Source organism: Megascapheus bottae, chromosome 9 (genome assembly GCF_031878675.1).
Source record: "Megascapheus bottae isolate mThoBot1 chromosome 9, mThoBot2.hap1, whole genome shotgun sequence".
In the NCBI taxonomy this organism is placed as follows: Eukaryota; Metazoa; Chordata; class Mammalia; order Rodentia; family Geomyidae; genus Megascapheus; species Megascapheus bottae.
The window spans coordinates 17,910,041-17,933,251 of NC_143517.1; the positions used below are offsets into that span (position 1 = coordinate 17,910,041).

Here is a 23,211-nt window from a genome sequence, read left to right on the forward strand (position 1 = left end):
AGCTAATTAATATTTTATTCACGGTCAACCTGTGACTAATATCAGAACTCTCTCATTTACATTAAGTATATACTCATAGGTGATTTAAAATAAACATGATATAGAATGTTTAATAAAACAGTTATCTGGGGCCAGGAATGTGGTCTATTTGTAGATTGCTTGCCTAGCATGCATGAAGCCCTGGATTCGATTCCTCTGTACTACATACACAGAAAAAGCTGGAAATGGTGCTGTGATTCAAGTGGAAGATTACTAGCCTTGAGAAAGCCCAAGGACAGTGCCCAGGCCCTGAGTTCAAGCCCAGGACTGGATAAAAGAAGCAATTAGTTTCCTGGAATAAAATATTGTAAATTGAAGTAATGCTTGGAAAAGTCTGCAGGGTTATCATAAGATTAGATGTTGTTTTCTGTGGCATAAGTTGTTTGAACATAAAAGGTTACTACTGTGTCTGAAATAATGAAATATATCAGTGTGCCTGGATACCACAATCATTTCCCCTCTATGATTATATCAAAATACAATCTTGTACACCCTAAATTATGCAATAGACATCAAGTTACTATTCTGGCTTATAGGAACACACTTACATAACCCAGCAATACTATCTACAAAATGATTTTATTCTTGAAAAAATTTCAAGGACTGTTGAGATAGTGATGCTGTATTTGAATTGTTTTGCTAAGTATTCAGTTTTAACATAGAGGAAATTTACTGAAAAAGCAATTTACCGCACAGCAGAATCTGACTCAGCAGCCCTGAGCATTCCTTCAGTCAGGGCTTTGTTTAGGAGTGGGAGACTTAGGCAGTTATTCAGGGCTGGCTTCAGAGTGGGTGACCTGTCACCTGTGACCTGAGACCTCACTCACTCATGTCCCCACACTCAGATAGTTTTCCTCTAATGTAAGATTCTAATATGGCTATCCTCAAATTCCTGATCATTTTTGTATAAGAATGTCATGCATTTTCTTGTAAGATCTACCCCCGAGTACAGTTTTCAGGATGAAACTATATTTCTTACAAAATTTTACTTAAGCCCAATACTAACCATAAAACCTGAATGACTGTGGACATTTCCTAATTAAAGTGATATGGATAAAGTCTATTTTGTTTGAAGGCAGTAGCCGGTGGTTGATGATTGTAAATGAATCCTTCTTCAGTATTGGTGTGTGAGAGTGAGCCTCCCACACTCACTAAGAAGCATTGGTCCTAGGAAACCTTGTATAAGTATGTTCCCATATAGGATAAATAGGGAGCTTCTCTATCTGCCAGTTACTGAATGGGGAATGATGGGAGCTATTAGGGGACTCTTCCCAAGTGTCTTTTGGGGCTGAAGAGAGGTTATTATCTCACGTTAAGCTTCATCAGTAACATTGAACGCAATGTGGTTCATCTCAAAGGACTGAGTTTCTGAGAGGCCTGGAGTACAGGAAGATGTTCAGAGACCTCTTCATGATGGGGGGAGAGGGGAGGTGGAAGGAAGGTCAGGCAGGAGTGGGAGGGCAGGAGCTACCCTAAACTACCCTAAAGTAGGGTACTATGTAGAAGGCACCCCTATAGATCTATAGAGATCTGGGTGGATCTCTGCACTCACAGAAATCAAAAATAAATCACATTTTATTCACTTCTTATCACTTGAAGAACTTACTAAAGGTCAGTCCTATGGAGTTTTTTTAAATTATGCTTTCTTTCTAATCTATTGGAATTTCACATTTCTATATTCTTAAACTGCCTTTGGTTTTCATATTCTCACTCTGCCTTTCCTTAGAACCCTTTGTTGTTGTCACAGAGTATGTATTCTCAAAAACCCTTTTTGCGAATAGGGTGAAAAGGAAATCCTTTCCGAATTTCATGTCTGAAAGCATTCTGCTTCCCACTGGTACATCTACTGCTTATCTATAGCAGGCTATATTCCTGGAGCTCTGAGGTCATTTTACTTACCACAGTGACGGGGTCACAAAGGGACCTTTACTGATGAGAAGTCTTATACCAGCCAGATTCCCTTCACTTTTTTCTTTTCCAGAGTATCAATATACTGTTACATTTTAAACTGCAGACATTCATTAGTTTATTTCTTCCTGGTCCAGGTTGAAACACTGTTTTTTTCTATTGTTGCTGATTTTCTATTTATGCCCACATATATTTATTTATCATATATATTTATTCACACACATATATTTATCTTTCACTCATGTGTGTATGTGTATGTGTGTGTGTGCGTGTGAACGATAAAGTTGTTCATAGCAAGCCTGCCTGCTTGTCTTTCTCCCTGCCTAAATCCATTTACTTATTCAATCTCTTCTTTGAGTGGGAATATTAAGTGCTTTGGTGAGATAAAGCACCAACAGATTTTTCTTGTACAGCATATTGAGGAAAAGTCCAAGTGACAAAAATCAGGAGTCCTTTCCTCTGGAAGTAGAATGTAGGCATCTCCTTACCTTCCAGCAAGCAAGCAGTCAGCAGTGCCTCATCTTCTAGTGGACTGTTCCTTTCCACGTGGCTTTCTTAAGCAGGCTTCTTTGCATATGAGCTCTTCCACCTCACTAGATCAGTTAAAAACTCCAACTGCAGCAGCTCAGCCTTAGAAAAGGGAGGAGAGATCCAACTATCAGTTATTTAGAAGGCAGCTCTTTAAAAAATGACACTGTGGAAACAAGGACATACTAAAGCCACTAGCACATCGATGTTCATTGCAGCACTATTTACCATAGCAAAGATATGGAACCAACCCAGATGCCCCTCAATAGATGATTGGATCAAGAAGATGTGATATTTATACACAATGGAATTCTATGCTACCTTCAGAAAGAATGACGTGGCCCCATTTGTAAGGAAATAGAAAGACTTAGAAAAAAATCATATTAAGACGCTCAATGGTTTCCCTCATTTGTAAGTACAAACCTAGACTCTCCTAGCAGAGGATTACAATAGCTCAAAGCCTAGATACATAAGGCCATATAGGATGAGGCTAAATGAAAGGATCTTCAGGATGTGGAAATAAGAGCATTGTATTATATGATTGCTGTTCTTAATGTACTATGTTACCTCTCTTCTCTTTTGTTGCCCTTCGGTTAATTTCATATTGTTATTGTATCTGAATTTTTACCTGGTATATTATATATATGTTTATTTATTTATTTGAAATAGGAAAGAGAAGGGGGAAAGCAAGTTGATTGGGAGGGGGCGGGAGAGGAAAATGTTGACAAAAACATGAGAGGGGATGTCAAAGTGTGAGAAGTGTTATACCATCTGTCTGGTGAATGTAACTGTGACCCCTCTATACATTACAATAAAAAATGACACTGCTGGCTTGTCCTTTTCTCTCTCTATATCTCATCCTTGGGTTGCATGCTTTCTATGACTTTCTAGAAAAGAATTTCTTTGCAGTATCAGGTTAGAGAATCTCTTCTGCTCTGTTACATTTGTGGGCTTTATCCCACTTTATTTTTCATGCTGCCAAAATGTCTCAGATTTTCTAGTTCAATGATAACACCTTATTTTTCTTTGCATACATGAATTGTAGTTTCATTAAATAATAACTTTTTGTTATTTTAATAGGATTTAGGGGCATGACAGAAAGACCAGCCTGTGCCACCATATTGTACAAGAAACCAGTGCATATTTAAGTTGTCATACAAATGTTACTGAGGCATACAACCTTAGAAAGTGTTCTAAAGCAAACATTAAAACATACAGATGGTTAAATTACAATGCACACTATCTATCTCCTCAACGGGATACTCCATAACTCCCTTAATCATGCCGAAAGGAGAAGGTTCGCTACGTTGTTTTATACCACAGTGTGTGGAACAAACAGCAGCCCAGTGTTCAAGCTTAATATTTAAGTTGGGTCATTCTTGTATCTATTCTCTCCTCAGATAAGATTTACCACTGAAATTTGTGTAGAGTCAGGGCACAGAAATTTAGACCACCTCTATTTATTACCAGTCTTTGATCTGTTTTTTTTCTCTGTTTCCTTGCCATGACCCTTATATAATGTTCTGAGCACATCTTTTAATAGCAGAAATCAATGCCACTTCCTTCCTTAACATCATTCCTTGACTTTGTCCTCCATTTATAGTGATAATCAGATTGTACTTTAGCTGAGAGGCTCTGAAACTTCTGTCATCTCTGACCTCTTCACATCACCTGATATCCTGTCTTTGTGGCTACTTTGGTAGCTCTCTAAGATGTACCAAGCTCTTAGCTCCCTGAAGCATTTTCATATACTATTTTCTCTACTTGAAATGCTAATTTTTGGATAGTTGATTTTCAGTTTTATGTTCAGGTCTCATATTAAACGTTGTCTCTTCAAAGTAGCGTTATTGATCACCCTATCCCAATGTTTCTGAAAACAGTGATGGTTTTCTTTTGTTCCCAAAGAGTTCACATAAAATATGTCCATCTCTTCCTTCCTCCCTCCCTTCCTTCCCTCCTTCCTTTCTTCCTTCCTTCCTTCTTTCCTTCTTTTCTCTTTCCTTTCTTTCTTTCTCGTCCTCTCTTTTTCTCTCTCCTTCCTTCCTTTCTTACCCCACCTCTGTCTTTCTTTCTGCCTCCTTTTCCTCAAGAATATGAGTTTCCTAAACTATAGACAATGACAGTTTCATTTATTTGATTATGAGAGACCAGCTTAAATATGTGATATGAAAGTGAAAAAAATATCAGGTTTAGTAGCTCATGTCTGATTTCAACACTCAAGAGGTGGAGGTAGGAAGATTACCACTTCAAAGACAGATTGGGATATATAATGAGACCACATTTAAAACAAACAACAAAGTTTATGATGTAGCTCAGTGGTAGAGTGTCAGCACAATGTATGCAGAAAAAAGTGAAAGATGTATTAAGGATCACTGAAACTACAAAGGGTGGACTAAATCCACAGTGATATTCACTGAACATCATGTGGGGGCTTGGAGGTTGGGAGGGGAATAATTGGGAGAAAATGAGGGAAAAGGTGACATTATTGAAAGAGAAATGTACTCAATACCTCACTTATGTAACTATAACCCCCCTGTACATCACAATAAACAAAAAAGATGTATTAAGGAAAGCTTTGTCTAAAAAGTATTATTATTAGAGATAATACTGGAGTTCAGAACAGGTTTTAGATGGCCTTGAAAGGCATGATCAGAAGAATGCATTTATTTTCCGGCAACATCAGCTACAAAAGTTCTTATAGTCAATGGTTTCCCTCATTTGTAATAATTAGTACACATCTAGGACTCTCCTAGCAGAGGATTACAATAGCTCAAATCCTATGTCATATAGAAGAGACTAAATTAAATGAACGCTAGGATATGGAAACAAGAGATTTATCTTGTGATTGTTGTTCTTAATGTACTATGTTATTTCTCTTCACTCTTTTTGCCCTTCTGGTTAATCTCATGTTGTTACTGTATCTGGCATATTGTATATACATTTATTTGTTTATTTGAAATAGGAAAGGAAAGGCAGGGAACAAGATGATTGGGGGGGAGGGAAACGGGGATAAAACCATGAGAAGGGGTATCAATGTGGGAGAAGTAATGCACCTACTACCTGACAAATGTTAACTATAACCCCTCTATACATTATCCCCAAAATAAAATTAAAAAGTTATTATAGTAAAGCTACTTACATAATTTATTCGTTGATCCATTCTTTCCTTTAGCAAATATATCAGAAAGTCTTTTTTGATCTTCGGAAACAAAGATATCTAAGGAATGTTCATGACCTCAAAAATTCCAGAGAGGTGTACTGCTAAAAGCCTTGGTTTATTTCAGTGTGTGCAGTGTTATTAGATGATTGGTGTGGCTAACTAGCTTCTTGAAGCAGATGGATCAGAACTACTTTCTATTCCATGTAGTTACTGTTGTCATGGGCACTTCTTTAGGGTTATAGGTAGCTAGATACCATAGTTATAACTGTGATATCCATTGTGCATTATTCCTTCTTCTACTAAATTGCCATTTGTAATAGTCTTATGGCTATTGAAGAAGCTACAGGTGCTTCATGAGTTTTATTTTCTAGCTTTAGTTGATTCCTTCTGGGAAGCTGATTAACATGTGAATTGTGTCTCCTCCCTAGGAAGTTAAAACTTTGGGAATCTAAGTTTGCTTCTGTCTGTTGACCTCAGATATGAGAGCTAAGAAGTTCATCCTTTAATAGCTTGGAAATACTGTTGTCTTGGAGGATGGCTTGGCTCACAATCTACCAAAAACTATGTGCCCAATATATGGTGAAAGTCAGAAGCAAAGTGATTTAATATATATAATTATATATGTTAATTATATATTACATACAATATATACATGTACTATATAGTATATATATAACATACAGTATATAATTCATAATATATAAGTAGTATAATATATGCATATATAAATATAGCTTCAGTTATATTTAATCATCCTGTCAAACTTTTATTTTAAATTTGTAATTTCTATTAATGTATTTGTAGTTTTACATTCCAAGTTCTCTGCTAAAAGGACAGCATTACCTTTTGCCTTCTGAAATATGTTTTCTGCTAGTCTATTTATGATTCTTTGTTATGGCATCCCTAGGAAACAAAAGAAAGGAAAGCAAAAATGGTAAGGCAGCTATGTTTAATGACAATGTTAATACTAATAAAATAACTGTCATCCTTGGAGGAAGTTCTGTGATGAGACCCCGTATTATATCTTTACAAAAACCTTTGCAAATCATATTTCATATCATTAAGTATTAACATTATCAAACTGTTAGGAATACAAAGCTTGGCATGGCAAAAACAACTTGCCTAAGAATATCAGGGTGCCAAAAGTGACTTTGGGATAAGAAAAATGACAAAACTGACAGAAAAGACAGGCCACAGATTCTGCCACAGACAGAAGAACCATAACAATTTGTGCTAGGAGCTTACATGATTGTCTTACAGTAGGGGCATTTAAAAAATTACCAGGTGATATGATCATGGATGCACTTAAATTATGTTCATCCTGGTTTCATACACAATAAATGCAGAAACTCAGGTTAGTCCATCTCAAAAAGGAAATAAAGATCTACTGTTAGATATTACTAAGATACAGTAGTTGGAGGGACCACAAATTCAGAGATCAGCAGGTTCAGTGTTCGAGGCTGGATTTGAACAGTGTCCCAATTTCTCACATTCTGTCTTCACACATTTCCTAGGGAACTGAGCCTAGTATCTCACATAGACCTAGAACCACCCACAGGAGAGCAGGTGCTAGCTAGAATCTGAGTGGTTTGGAAGCATCCTTTGCAAGCTTTCCTGTTTGGCTTACTGCCACACATCAAACTTGGAGGGTAGTGGCATTGTGTACTGGTTTGACTAGACAGTGTGTTGAGTCATTACTCCAACTAGCCCAGTGAACATGTACTTAAATAAAAAAACTGTGCAACTATGTACAGCTTCAAGCTAACTCTCACTGGCATCCAATTGCAGTCCTTAAATAACCCCTTGTAACCATCATAATTTCTGGAACATCCATTAATTCTTTCTTGGACATCTAGTCTTTATCTTAATGAGAGAAACATCTGTCTACATGCTGTATTTCAGTCTTGCACTGCTTATTTAAAAAAATTATTATAAGAGCAGGAAACCTGTCTGACTCAAAAATGAGGATTTGGATAAAGACAACAGAGAAGGGATTATTCAGAAAGCGCCTGCTATTTTCTCTTTCGAGCTTCTATAAGCAAATACTTGAAACAGAATAATTTATAAAGGAAGAATCTTATAGACATAGGGTTCTAGATACATGGTTATAGACACAGTGGAAAGTCTAGAACCAAGGTTCAAATCTTAGGTCTGAGGACATCTGCTATATATTTAAAAGGCAGATGACTAAAGAGCAAATTAGATTGCTAAGTGTTGACCTTTGTTTTTAGTATATTTAGTATTTTTAGTATATTTCCACATATTTACTGACCATTTGAATTTATTCATTTCATTTCCTTATACACTGAATTATTTGTTCTTTTGGTCTTAAATGTTTTCAGTTCTTTATTCCGATTATTAATTCTTGTGAATTAATACTTGGCACAGATTTTTTTCTTCTATTTTGTAGACTGTCTCTTCACTCTGGTAATTGTTTCCAGGGCTGTACATAAATGTTTTCATTTCATGCAGTCTTATTCAGCAATTATTATTTTCTGAGTGAGTAGAGTCCTACTCTGAAAGCCATTACCTTTGTCTCTATCTTGGAGTGTTTCCTCCTTGTGTTTCTCTAGTAGTTTCAAAACTCCAGGTCTTATATTATGTTCTTCATTTTAATCTTTTAATTTGTTTTTCTGATGGTACTGGGGTTTGAACTCAAGGCCTTCCACTTGCTCAGTGAGCTTGCTGCTGCTCAGTATGTGCTTCCTTGTGACTATTTTAGGCTTGCTTGTTATAGCTGAGATGATGGAAGCACACTATTGGGTAACCTGAAATCACAATCTTCCCAATCTCAACCTTCAACAACCAGTTTGAGTTAATTTTTATACAAGCTGTAAGGTAGGAGTCAAATTTGAGTCTTCTACATGTGAATATCCAGTTTTTCCAGTGTTACTTCTTAAAAAGAAACTTTATTTAAATGTAAATTTATAGTACTTATTTTTAAAATCAAATAGTTGAACCTGTGCAGTTTAATTTTTGGGTCTCCTCCTCTATTCCTCTGGTCCACATGCCAATTTTTGTGCCTTATTTAAGGTTGTACATCTGTAAATCGGGATAATTTGACTTTTTGTCCCTATTTGTATCCCTTTTATTTCCTTCTCTTGCTTATTGCTCTGTTTTAGATTCCAAGCATTATATTCAATTAAGATTGGTGATAGTGGAAACCCTTGACTTATTTTTTAATTTAGAGAAAATGCTTTGGGCATATTTGCTAGCCGTTTATCATATATAGCTTTTATTATGTTATTATTTTATTGCCAGTTTCTTCAAGACATTCATTATGAAGGGATGCTGAATTTTGTCAGAAGCTTTTTTCTTCCATTTTTTGAGTGCTTAGGAGACTTACTTTTTTTTTCTTGAGGCAATGTGTCCTATTATATTTATTTATTTGAATATGTTGAACTGACCTTCCCGGAATGAACTCAACTTGATTATAGTTTATGATCTTTTCAATGTGTTACTGTTTTTGTGTTTGCAAATAATTTGTTGAGAATTTTTAAGTTTATTTACACAGTTCTGTATTATTTTGTTATACTATTATCCAGTTTTGCTAATATTAATTTTATAGAATGAGTTTGGAAGTATGCCTTCTCTTTCTATATTGAGGAATAGTTAAGAAGTATTGGAGTGATTTTTTCCTTAGTTCTGGGAGAATTGAGCTGTGAATCCATCTAGTCCTGAGCTTTTCTTTATTGGAAGATTTTTTTTATTACTTCTTGAGTGTCATTTCTCACTGTTGATAAACAATTTAGGTGTTTTATTGTTTTCTTTTGTTGATCATGGGCTTGAACTTTGGGTCTGGACTCTGTCCCTGAGCTCTACAGCAAAAAGCTAACACTACCACTTGAGCCACAGTGCCACTTTTCCAATTTAGGTTATTTATACTTTCTTGATTCAGTTTCACAGACCATATATCTCTATAAATTTACCCCATTCTTTTGGATTTTAAAAAATATTGGAATATAAAGGAAATGCAAATACACACACACACACACACACACAACACACACACACACAATGGAATTTTACATAGCCAACAGACAAGATAAAATAATGGCATTTGCTGGGAAGTGAATGAAGCTAGAGTGAATCATGTTGAGTGAGATAAGTCAAGACCAAAGGAACAAAAGGCGCAAGGTATCCTTAATATGTGGATAGTAGATCCAAACAGTACAAGAGGGATGATTCAATATTTGGGTACCCAATGTTATGGATAAGGTCTTGGAGATACAAACATTAACTACATAGACATAAAAACCTATGATGGGTATATACTCTATAGACATAATGTTTTATTACATAAATTAATATGTACCTATGACATATAAACCCTCAGCTTAATTTTAATTATGTTCTAAAACCTAAGTGCCAGTGATTGCATATAGAGATTCCCTTCTTGAATACTTGTTTGTTAAACATGACATTTGAAATATGATGTAAAATCAATGTTAATAAATTCTTTAATAAATAAATAAATTTAAAAATTATTGGAATACTAATTCTAAAACTTCCTAATGATACATGGATTTCAATAATATATATTGTGATAGTAATTTTTCAGCTCTAATTTTTATTAATTTGAATTTCTTCTTCCTCTTCATTAGTTGAGCTAAGGATATGTAACTCCTGTGCATTCTTTCAAAGAATTGTATTGTTATTCTCTCATTAATCCTTTATACTGTACTTTTAGTCATCAGATAAATTTCTGCTCTGATCTTTATTGTTTCTTTCTTCCTATTCATTTTGAGATTGGTTTTTGCTTTTGTAAGGCAAGATGAATCATTACATTATTGATGCAAGATTTCTTTGAAGTTTTTAAAGTAAACACATAGCATAAACTTTCCTGTTAGAATCACTTTCACTGTCTGGAAGTATTTTTATTTTTACGTTTCATTTTCACTTGTTTTTAGGATTTGATAAAGATTTTGTTTATGAAGCCTCTTATCTAAAGGACCTTAGACTCTCTAACTTAGGCAAGAGCATTTGTCTATGACCTCCTAAAACCCAATTGGCAATGCCTGAGTTTTGGAGAGATCACATACAAACTATGGCCAACACTTAGAATATGAAGTGCTTAAGTACATGACTTAAAATATATCTCAGATCTGCATAACAAAAAGTAGAAAATACAGGTAACAGGAATTGAAGATTTAAATAAATAGGAATGTTCAGGAATTGGAAGACTTGCTAAACATTGTAATGATGTCAATTTTTCCTAAATTGATGCATGTGCCTAGGCCTTTTTACAAAACTGTGTTTTTGTACTAATTTTTCCCCATAATTTATTGTGAAGGAATGAAATAAGAGAAATCGCTATGTAAGTTATGAACTGAGAAATCAACCCAACAATCCACAAACATATCCAAAACAGGCCATTTATTTATTTATTTTCTTGGGAACCTAAACAGAAAAGGAGGTATCCCAAAGTGTAATTAGATACCAAGAAGGTAGTTTTCAAGTTTAAAAAGAAAAGATATCTCTGAGCAAAATGAAACAGAGACTTGCTACCACTTACAGAGGCAGTGCGCCTTGTGCTGCTCAGAGCAGTCCCAGATGGATGACTGAGAATGAAAGAAATCTTTAACTGTGATGTTATTCATGTTCATTGCCATTTAATTTTCATTGTGTGAATATACCACAACTTAATTTTCACTCTAGTATTACAGACATTCTCATGTGCCCTTTATTTATAAATAGTCAATTAGAAATATGAGTGGCCTGAGATTTGCCTTTGCCATTTTAAGTGGGGACACAAGCTGATGAGTCTGAGCCTTAAATTGTAGAATCTGATAAGTCTAGGTTGACTGTATCCAAGTCAAATTGAAATGCTGAACACAGGATGGTGTCTGAAACATCAGAAATCTGGTTGCTGGGTTGGAAAATGCCTCCAATGCCTTTTTGGTTAGGAAGTAGATGTATAGTGAAAAAGACAAAGCAACTGTCATAACAGTCTGGGGAGTGGTTAATTTTAGGAGACCAAAATAGATGCTGGACAGGAAAGGGAATGAATGCTATTTCCAGCTTAGCAGCTCTAAAATTTGCTCTTGCATCTCCTGTAGCTGAATTCTTTTGAGGATTGATTTACAAGCCAACTTGACAAATTGTTTACTTACCTTAAGGAAGATAATATCTAGAGCAAGCCATCGGCAAACTCTTTGCCCCTTACTACATTGTCTATTTACAGGAGAGTAATAGGAAGTCACTATGCTATAAAGTAGGACCGTGTGGCACATATGACATCAAGTGCCACATTGATATTGGCCTACCTGTTTTAAGGCTGAGACAACTAAGGTTTGGAGAATGAAGTGAACAAAGGAAGAACCTGAAAGTAATATAGCAGGCATAGAGCGAAGGCATAGGGCCAACATATAAAGATATGTCCACCAACCATGACAAAGTATGTCTTTCCAAATTCTCTCTTAGAGTTTATGCTGATTCACCTCATGAATCACCAATTTGGGTGCTTTCCATAGAGAGAGCAGCATGTAGTTTTTTTCCTTTCCACGGCAGTTCTAAAAGGAAGTGCTGGGTGTATACTATTCATTTTCTTACTATTCTGTTATTTTGAGCACACTGTTTTAGTTACATTTACTAAATAAAGTGATTTTATGGGTCATGATGGATACTATGTGAGAGATAGTGATGAGAAGGATCTGGTTCAAAGTAGGCCTTGGGGAAATTTAGCGAGACTGGATCTCAACAAGCAAGGAAGGTACAGTGGTTCCCAACTGTTATCCCAGCTATGTGAAAGAGATAGATAGGAGGATCATGGTTGGTTGCTTGAACTGGGCAAAAAGACCTTATCTGATAAACAGTTAAAGAGCAAAAAAGAGCTGAGAACTGATTCAAATGGTGGAGCACCTGCCTAGCAGGAATGAGGTCGTCCTAAGTTCAAAGATCAATACTGCAAAAAAAAAGTAAAAGTAATTTTTACTCAACTGAGATTTCTTTCTTTTTTATGACAGCTTATGAATATATGTGCTACTTCTATCCTGGATTTATCTAATTTATGTAATTTATTTATTTTTAGTAAATATCACTTACATGTTTTATTCCTAGAAAGATATTTTTGAGTAAAACTATAGGAAATCCCACCTAACTTGAAGTGAGTTTCTTTGATAAACTGCTACACTAAACCTATGATTCTCTAACTGAAACAGTGTCCACGTGTTTTGCCGTAAGGACCTCGGTGTTTGCCAGAAAATTTTATTAAACACTTGTACTTTTATGCAAAGATGACCTAAGGCACATTGTAAATCCTTAAAAACAAAATAACCTGAGAGATCTCATGCCCACTAACCAGCATGAGGCCCTGAATTTAGACAAGCAAAAAAATATTCAGCTATCGGGCAAATGAAAAAAATAGTATAGCCCCAAACCCACATACTTTTCAACAGTACCATGGTGTCATACACTCTGATACCCAAAGGATCGGTTCTTAATATGGGTCCTCGGAGGATTCTCTTCCCCTGTGTAAATAGATACCTACAACTACAGTATTATGACAGTTTGATGTTTGTATGTTCCTATGCATTTTTATTCTATTCTAATAAAAGGATTTCACCACTTGCATCAAATAAGATGGATCTTTTATTAAAATAATTTTAACTATTCATAACTACACATTCTAATGAATGAGTAATAAATGAGTGTATGATATTCTACCAACTCACTTAAGAATTTTTATATGGGGACTAAAAATTCAAGTGCACATAATCTATGTTGAGTTAGTACTCAGTGTCCACAATTGACTTTTTTTTTTTGCCAGTTCTGGGCTTGAGCTCAGGGCTCGAGCACTGTCCTTGGACTTTCTCAAGGCTAGAGCTCTACCACTTGAGTTTCAGCACCACTTCCAGCTTTTTTCTATGTATGTGGTACCGAGGAATCGAACCTGGGTCTTCGTGCATGCTAGGCAAGCACTCTACCACTAGGCCAAATTCCCGGTGCCAAATGTGTCTTCTTTCCCTCTCTTCCTTCCTTTTTTCTCTCTGTTTTTTTTTTTTCCTTCCAGTCTTGGGCTTGGGCTCAGGGCCTGAGCATTGTCCTTGGGCTTTCTCAAGGCTAGAGCTCTACCACTGGAGCCACAGCACCACTTCTGTTTTGTTTTTTTTTCTATATATGTGGTACTGAGGAATCGAACCCAGGTCTTCATGCAAGCACTCCACCACTAGGCCAAACTCCCAGCCCCACAATTGACTTTTAAATTGGCATGTCTGTTTGTATATAGTACAAGTTGCATATGCTATATGTTATATACCCACAAATCTATCACAGATGATAAGAGCCCCAAAATTTGAGTAGACTTTCCACATCAAATAATAGAAATATGTAAATATCTATTAGGCTCACCAGATTATCCAGATCATCTGAAAAGACTTTGTATTCCTATGCCCATATACTTTTTTGTGTGGGTTGTGGGGCTTGAACTCTGGTCCTGGGCGCTGTCACTGAGCTCTTCAGTTCAAGGCTACTGCCCTACTCCTGGAGACACAGCATCACTTCTGGTTTTCTAGTGGTTAATTGGAGATGAGAGTCTCACACACTTTAGTGTTCAGGCTAGATTAATTGGAGATGAGAGTCTCACAGACTTTAGTGTTCGGGCTGGCTTTGAACCTCAGAGCTCCTGAGTAGCTAGGATTACAGGCATGAGCTACCATGCTCAGCTACTGTCCATATACTTGTAAAGCAGTTATATTGAAATGATCAAAATTAGTGTGCTTCAAATGAACAAAATTAGAGTTAAGTAGCAAACAGGTAATTCAGGGAGTGTTTCAATACATGAAAATAAAGGTTCTATTGATAATAAAGTACATTAAGTGAATATTTGTTTCTTAGTTTTGAGAATTAAACAAATCAGAAGAATATATATTATATATATCAGAAGAATATATATACATATTATTAATGGTAATAATAGTAATAAACATGTAACATGTTGTCTATAAACATATAAAATCTATAACAGTCATAGCAAACATTAAGATATTATTAGCTAACATTGGAGGTTAAGTCAGGAAAATAGGAACTATTCTATATTCCTGGGTTATAACTTGGTTTAGTAAAAATAAGTTTTCATGACGGAGAGGTAAAGGATTGGATATGGAGGCCAGGCAATACTGATGAAGGTCCTGGCTTGGATCCTGTCTCTAAGGTGCAGAGAAGTCATCTCTGCTGATCTCAGCTGGAAGCACTGACACAGCCGGCTCCCAAGTACTTGCCTGGAAGATGCTGCTGGGAGATGGTCTCTGGTCCTTTTGTAGAGCTTCTCTAGCTGGGCCAACCTGGTGTTGAGTGTCTTCCACTCAGATCTCTCATCTGCCCTCAGACCTGCTTGAAATCAACTCTATAGAGTCATTCCTCCTGCTTCTTTCTGCTTTCCACAACCTCCTCACCTTCTACACATTGGAGAACTAATTCAGATCCTAGGAATGAGATTCTAGGAAACATGGTGGTAATATTACTTACAGTAAATGCATGGAATTATGCATTAATTATGTAGTAATTTACAGATGAGTAATTTAAAAGGATGTTCATCTTGTTTCAAAGCCTAGGTGTCTATTCAATCCCATTTCTTGTATTTGCTCATATTAGCCATGTTATTAATGAGAATATTTTGTTTGCAACTTGAATGCCCCAGGTTTGCCTGTGAATACAAACATTACTCTAGCAATTAATTAAACTAAGGAGAGTAACTAAATTTGTTACTTTTATAATAGCAATTTATGAATTATAGTTAACTCATTAGATAATTTAATTGACTGACTTAATTAATTTAGTTAATTAAAATTAATACTTGCATTTTTGTCAATTTCCAAGTCTTTATCCTAAAATGTCCAAAAGTGTTTTATCCCCCACCCTGAGAAGAATGATCACTTCCATTGTTATGTTAGCTCATTTACATCCATAGCCAAAAATCTTTCAGATGTTCCCTTATCATAGCTCTTACACTAACCTACGTATCTGGGGTGAGCCAGTTCTCCCTCTGTGAACACACTGTTCAAGGTTGTTCAGCCTAAGTACCTCACACTGGAATAATGCAGCGGGATACTTTGTTCCTTATGCTCAAAATTTTCTGCAGTCAATTTCTGGTCTTGACTTATCATTCTCATGGTATTCTCTATTCTCACCTCCTTGAGTCTATTTGTCCCTCGGTTCTATTTTTGTGTCTGGACATTCCACTGGAGAAAGAAATCAATCTTTTCATTTCCAGAAGCACTGTTGGAAATCTAAGGATTTACATGTTCATTCTTAAAAAAAAGAGATTTCTGAAAGTTTATGTCCTCAATGGAGCCTTAATGAACAATAGATACATGGCTTAAGTGAGAAGGTGGGTAATTCCTATTGTAAGCACAATTAAAACTATACTCCCCCCCAACCAAGATACCCTATTGCCAACAGGATTGTGTACATGTGGTTTATAGCTGAATTTGTCCTGTGTCTTCATTTATGTCATATATTTATTAATGAAATATAAGTATACCCTAAAACTAGATGCACTATTGACAGTTATTATAAATATTACTTGATTTCCTGTGAGTATAAAATTCTTCCAGAAAATATAGACATTTCAGCTTATTTAAAAGGAAGAAAAAATTCATGTCCATGCAATTTGAAAGATAATATTTTTTTAGAAAGCACATAAAAAAGCTTCTAGATTCTCTAGAGAAAAATTGCTGTGATTCTGGAATCCTTTTATCTGACCTAATTTTATTTTATCTTAGTGCTCAGAAGTTTTTTTGATAAGAATAGTTTAGTTGGCTCTTTTTACTTTTCATTTTCAAGTGATCTTTGTAATCTACAGGGAACTAAAATGGAACTATATTACTTCTTTCCTGTAGATATTTAATCTGAAAGGTTTTAAATTGCTTTTCATGGTTGTATAATCAGGATCTAATTAAACCTTGCATTGATTTACAATTACCCTTATGAAGTAGCAAAAGACCTCTTTAGTTATGATAACAATTAAGTTCCTTCCTTCCTTCCTTCCTTCCTTCCTTCCTTCCTTCCTTCCTTCCTTCTTTTCTCTCTCTCTCTCTCTCGCTCTCTCGCTCTCTCGCTCTCTCGCTCTCTCGCTCTCTCGCTCTCTCGCTCTCTCGCTCTCTCGCTCTCTCGCTCTCTCGCTCTCTCGCTCTCTCTCGCTCTCTCTCGCTCTCTCTCTCCTTTTCTTTCTGTCTAGGAAATTGAACTCAACAGGCTCTATTGCTGAACTTTTTCCCCTTACGGTTAGCTCTCTACCACTTCCAATTTTTTGGTTATTAACTGGAGATAAGAGAATTCTGGACTTCCCTGCCTAGGCTGGCTTCAAACCCCAGTCCTCAGATCTCAGCCTTCTGAATGGCTAGGATTATAGGCATGAACCATCAGCATGTAGGTAATAATCGATTTCTTCGTTTGAAGAAATATATAAGATCTGTGCCAGCTGTTTCTTTGCTTACCTGGTTTTCAGAATACGAAAATCATTATATTTGTCTAATAAACACTTTACATTCCAGCTCATTTATGGCAAGTAGTCCCTGTACTTTTCTGCTTTGAGTTCTAAGTTGTATTTATTCTGCAGTTTTTTGAGATGCTCTGAATTATTTTACTTCTGTTCCTAAAACCAACTTTAGATCTCACTTAGCTTCAACTCAGATAAATCTGCCTTTTCCTAGATTTATCAATGTACATAAATATCTGTTTGATAATCATAACAGTATAGTTTTTGTCTTGGAGATCAACAAGATGTATTTTGCCTGGTTCAAAAAACATGAAAGTTTTAATTGCTATAATAATGAAGATCTTCAATATTTAATAACTACTTGTAGTCAATAAACCAAGTATTCACTGATTTATTTTCTATTTACATAACACCAACTTTAAGCGAGGCAAATACCATGGGCACAAAGTAAAGCACAAATCAGGCAAACATTTTATTCTAGTGTACTAGAGAACAAAGAGCATCTGACAAATAGATGAGCAAGATTTTACAGTGTAACTCTGAATAGTGCTAAGTGGTATGAAGAAAGTAAAATAATAAAACTGTAACATGGGCATTTTAAAACAACAAAACCACTTGAGCCTTCAAGGCAGAATAAAAACTTAGTAGCTCTGACTTTATTTTCTAGCTTTCTTGTTTATTTTGTCTCAGATTCCTGCTCAACTCTTCATGTAGGCATATCCACCATTTCCTAAATGTCTGTCAAAAGCTCCTAATATATACTCTATCTAGTAACTTTTTAAGGCTGACTACACAAAGAATAACTGAGATGTTTTGCTGTTAGATTTTGCAACATCCTGCTTCAGACACTGAAAGGTTATCTGAAAGTCTCCAGTCACTCCTAGACCTGTAGTTTAGGACAGGATGAGATCACTCAGTTACCTTATGTGAAATGGATTGTCCCCCTTAAGTCATACAGACTTGTCCTTCTCTGAGCTACATTGTAGAGCTAGCACTGAGATAATGACCCAGCAGTTTAATCATGACTGTCTATTTGTGGATACTTCTGCTGCCTACCTCATTTCTTTCTGTATTTAAAACTAAGTCTCGGTGCCGGGAGTTTGGCCTAGTTGTAGAGTGCTTGCCTAGCATGCACGAAGACCCGGGTTTGATTCCTCGGTACCACATACATAGAAAAAAGCCAGAAATGGTGCTGAGGCCCAAGTGGTAGAGCTCTAACCTTGAGAAAATCTAAGGACAGTGCTCAGGCCCTGAGCTCAAGCCCACGACTGGCAAAAACAAAAAACAAAAAACAAAAAACTAAGTCTCATGTCAGTACCTCATGTTGTATTATGGACTTAAGTGCTTAATTGCTTTCTTCCTATATTCCAGTTTTGATTAAATGTATTTTTGCTATTTTCACCTCTACTTTCACCTTTGTCGTGAATGGTCAGACCTGAAATGGAATCCCCAAAATTGAGCCATTGACTCAAGAATCCAGTTACAAAATGATTAAGACTTCTGAAGGCAAGACTTTCCAAGAATGTTCCCATGGAATCTGACTGTTCACAAGGGGTTGTCTAAATGTCTGAGAGAAGAGCCCTCAAGGAAGAGAAGTGGGCCACTATCAACAGAAAGACAATAAAAAGGGGGATATTTCTAGTATCCTTTCCAAAATAACCTCAAATATCTGATTTTTTCCATTTTACTCACTCAGACAACTGTCTCCCACAGAAGCTGTGAATAAAATGGCAGTTGACACACTCAGGTTCTGGGCTGAAAGCAACATGATGAGATATGATTTTACAAACCCAAGTACAAGGCACACAATGCTGACATATGGTGTGGTGGTGTGACAGTAGTTCATTGCCTAACAATCTGGGGATTCTAATTGACCACAGATTGGAGATTGTTCTTCACCTTTTCTGACTGGAAAAAAAAAAGAAAAGGTACAGACATTACCGTTGAGCAGGTTTCTGCCCAGTTTATGGAATCATTACAGGGTCTAAAAATAGAGGAAAAATGGAATAGTCTGTTTTGCAAGGACCTCACGATTGCTTAAGTAATCAGAATGAGTGAGCGAGGGAGAGACAAGACAGAAAGGCAGAGAAAAAGAAGCAGAGACATATAGAATTTAGTCATCAGATTGAACTTTTCATAAAAGGAAAATGCCATGTTATTTAGAGACTATTTATGATATTGTATTCTGTGAATTTGGTGCCTATTACCCATTTTATTTCATCCTAACAAAGTTTTCTTCATTTGTGCATGTTTATATACTATTAAGAAGGAAATATGACATTAATATATAAAATATTTGATTAATTTTTATGTGTTATATCACCTCTTAAAATAGTAGTATTAAAATTTAAACTCTGAGGCTATATTTTTAAAAAATAATTTAGATAAAATTACTACTATAGTTTTTGCTATGTATAATAATTAAAGGAATAAAAATAAAAGTATCTTAGGTTTGCCATATTTTATCTAGGTAATAGACAATTATTGTGTTTGCATGTTTGCTTTTACAAAATTAGAGCAAGAACTCATTTGTGCCTTCCTGGAATGATTCTTTTGAGATTGAAATGAACTATTTTATATAAACAGAGCAGTACCCAGTAATTGTCCATGTTAATCTAGTGTTTGCAAGTTATTGTCATTATTAGATGTAAATGTGTTCTCTCTTCTGCCCTCAGGAACTAATGACAAAGTTAATCACGGAGACACCTGACCAGCCAATCCCATTTCTTATTGACCACCTTCAGTCTAAACAAGGAAGCCGTGGACAACTACAGAGAACATTGTCTGGATCTGCAGCTCTCTGGGCTGAAAGTGAAACATCAGGTAAAGGTGAAGAATATATTTGGTACAGTTAATTTGGGGCGTACATATAATGTAATTTGTTTGGCTCACGGTCTCTAATTCTCCTTTCTTGGACTTTTCTCTCAAGGGTGACACTTAACTAATTGAGCCACATCTCTACTTGCTGGTTAATTGGAGTTTCTCAGTTCTGTTTGCTTGGGCTGGCTTTGAACCTTGATATTATCCTCCTGACTGGCTAGAATTATGGGAGTGAGCCATCAATATCTGGTCAATATTTTATGTCTTGTTACTTGATAAATCTAGATGGAAAGAACCTTAAGATTTTCATGTAGTCATCTTTGACTTTACCCAATTGCTAAACTATGACATAGAAGATTCTTGAGTTTGAATTATATTATAGTGTATTATGACTCAATATATGTAAAACAGTGCATTTCATTTTCATAGAAATTATGCATATTTTCATAAATATTTCATATTGTATGCATTCATACACTGGACTTCTTTTTCTTTTTATGAGCAATATGAACTAAAAATTTGCAGCTTATCAGTATAGGTACCTATAAAGTTACTTTTCTTACTCACCAAGGGCCACTTAACTCTGAACATTGGAGAAAAGAAACCTTCCAAGCCTCATATCCCCACAACAGTGAGATAATTGGATAGACTTGACTTTGCTTTCGTGCACAAAGTCTTGTGTTCATCGTTCATTTACAAACTCTTATCTTTTCAGCTACTTACCTAATTCCCCTGGCAATCGATCTGGAGTCCTAAATGCTTTTAGGAAGATGACATATTCATAACCTTTCTTCTCCATACAGGCAAGAGCCACCAGTGGCTAGCTGAAGGCTTAATACATTTTGAAAATATCTAAGGTGTCCTTTTGTCTTCAAGTATATGTAGCAAGTCAGAAACAATGTGTTTTGCTCACAAGTGTGTCATTTAATATTGTGAAGGACAAACCTGAAAGCAGCCTTATGTTTTATTCCTTTTTAGAAATAAAAAAGGCATTTGGGGAGATATTTATGGTTTTTTCCTCTTTATTATTGATATTCAAAAGTTTAATGGGGTGTAACAAATACTGACATTGATTTTTTTTGTGGGGGGGGCGGGGGTTGGTCATGAAGCTTGAACTCCGGGCCTGGACTCTATCTCTGAGTTCTTCAGCTCAAGATTAGTGCTTTACCACATTTTGCCACAGTGCCATTTCCAGTTTTCTGGTGTTTTGGAGATTAGAGTCTCATGGACTGTCATGCCTGGGCTGGCTTTGAACTTTGATCCTCAGATCTCAGCCTCCTGAATAGCTAGGGTTACAAGTGTGAAGGACTGGTGCTTGGCCTGACACTGATTTTTTTTTTCAGTATAATCAGTTCTATGTAAGTTAAATCTGATCTATTTCCCCCCTCATCACATTTTTCTCCTTTTATATGGCCTTGGTTTGCCTTTATTTCATCAGCTGTCTGTGTGAAGTGTTTCTGATTCAATTTTTGATGGTATCAACTTACCTTTTCTGGCCTTGAATACGCATTTAAAGGTGATACCTTTATTTAGTTTTCTATCAATACTTCTTTTTCTCACCTAACGTTTCTTTGTGAAGTTCCATTTGAATCATACACTGCTCAGGGCATCACCTTTCTAGTTTCTTTTTATTTCTTAGAATTCATTTTCTTTTACTTTTATTGAGGCAACCAAATATTTGTCTTGTGGTATCTAATGGTTTAAAAGGTGTAAGTTCTGTGTATCTGCACTATAATTTTGCATTTGTTTTTGTTCTTTGAAAAAATTTTTTTTGTCGGTCATGGGACTTGAACTCTGGACCTGGCTGTTGTTCTTGAGCTCTTCAGTTCAAAGCTACTGCCCTACCCCTTGAACCACAGTGCCACTTACAGTTTTCTGGTGGTTAATTGGAGATGAGTCTCATGGACTTTCGTGCCTGGGCTAGATTTGAGTTGCCATCTCAGATCTCAGCCTCCAGAGTAGCTAGGATTACAGGTGTGAGCCAATGTTATTTAATTAATTAATTAATTAATTAGCCAGTTTGGGGGCTCGAATTCAGGGCCTGAGCACTGTCCTTAGACTTTTTTCTCAAGGCTAGAGCTCTACCCTTGAGCCACAGCACCACTTCTAGCTTTTATCTGTGTCTGTGGTGCTAAGGAATCGGACCCAGGTCTTTGTGCATGCTAGGCAAGCACTTTACCACTAGGCCAAACTCCCAGCCCTATTATCTTGGTTTTTTTTATACTGTAACTTTCTCCATTTGTTCACATTTAAATATGACTTGGTTCATCTAGTCTTAGGACAATGTAGATGAGGTCAATTTTTGCCCTCACCATATAAGCCTAAAACTATTTGGATTAGTTTTAGAGAGGAAATGCTGATTTCTGTTGAAAAATTCAATTTCAGTCATATGCTGTGGATCAGGGCCAAACTGATGAACAACTTTTTTTTAACCAATGGAATAGAACTGATAACCTTAGTACATTATTTAATTAATGGTGATTTTTTTTCTTTTTATCAAAAGGGGCAAGAAGGAAACACTATAGAAATTCTTAATCTAAATATCTAATTTCTCTATGGCTTCTTTTAGTAGACACTTGCCCTGCCCCCCCCCACTGCCCCGCTCCCATTTTAAATCATGAAATGATGCATTTTGTGACCAGGATTCTCTCATTCTTACAACTGGGTTTTTATATGTCTTTTATTTGAACAGAAACTAAAGGAACAAGAAGAGATTTCAGAAGCTATGATAAACCTTGGCAGTTAAATGCAAAAAAGCCTAAAAAGTCAAAAAGCGATCTTGCTGTGTCCAATATTTACCCCCCTTCTCCAGACTCCAAGTCATGTAAGTTTGTTCTCATTGTTACTCAGTTTTTATAAGCATGCTGGTCAGAAAACGAAAAGGTAGTAATTGAAGCTAAACTTTTCATCTGATATTTCTGGCCATTAATGCTAATTAATTCCACTTTCGTTTTAGTATTAACATTGACCTTTAAATGTATATGTGTGTATATTATAGTGGTGTGTATGTATATAGCTCTACATATATCAGTTATTCTTTTGACTGTGTGCATGGAGTATTGATCTTGTACATTCAAAGCATAAATAAATGTACATGTACTAAAGCACAAATAAGCAAATCAAATCTTTATAGAAGGAAAGGAGATTTATAGCCATTACAAATGATCTTTCATCTCAGATCTGTTTGAAGGTTTACTCAGTATGTAACTGAAGTCCTTATACTCATTCTCTCTCCCTGCACCCTAAGTGTTTCTTTTTTATTAGTAGGAGGTGGGGGGAACTCCTTTCCCACAGCATTGTAGAGTCATCTGGTTTCTCC

The 23,211-nt window shown here is 35.9% G+C and overlaps 1 protein-coding gene across 3 annotated transcripts in view; it reads left to right on the top strand.

Annotated features, from left to right (window-relative positions):
* C9H8orf34 (chromosome 9 C8orf34 homolog) overlaps positions 1-23,211 on the top strand; it is a 175,151-nt gene that overhangs the window by 44,739 nt on the left and 107,201 nt on the right. For 2 of the 3 annotated variants that reach the window (XM_090338921.1, XM_090338920.1), the window contains exons 2-3: positions 19,748-19,895; positions 22,585-22,716. In XM_090338921.1, the coding sequence (XP_090195047.1) occupies positions 19,748-19,895; positions 22,585-22,716 (280 nt within the window). Of the gene's footprint in view, positions 1-19,747; positions 19,902-22,584; positions 22,717-23,211 lie in introns of all 3 variants that reach the window. The other variant, XM_090338919.1, reaches the window with a different exon arrangement.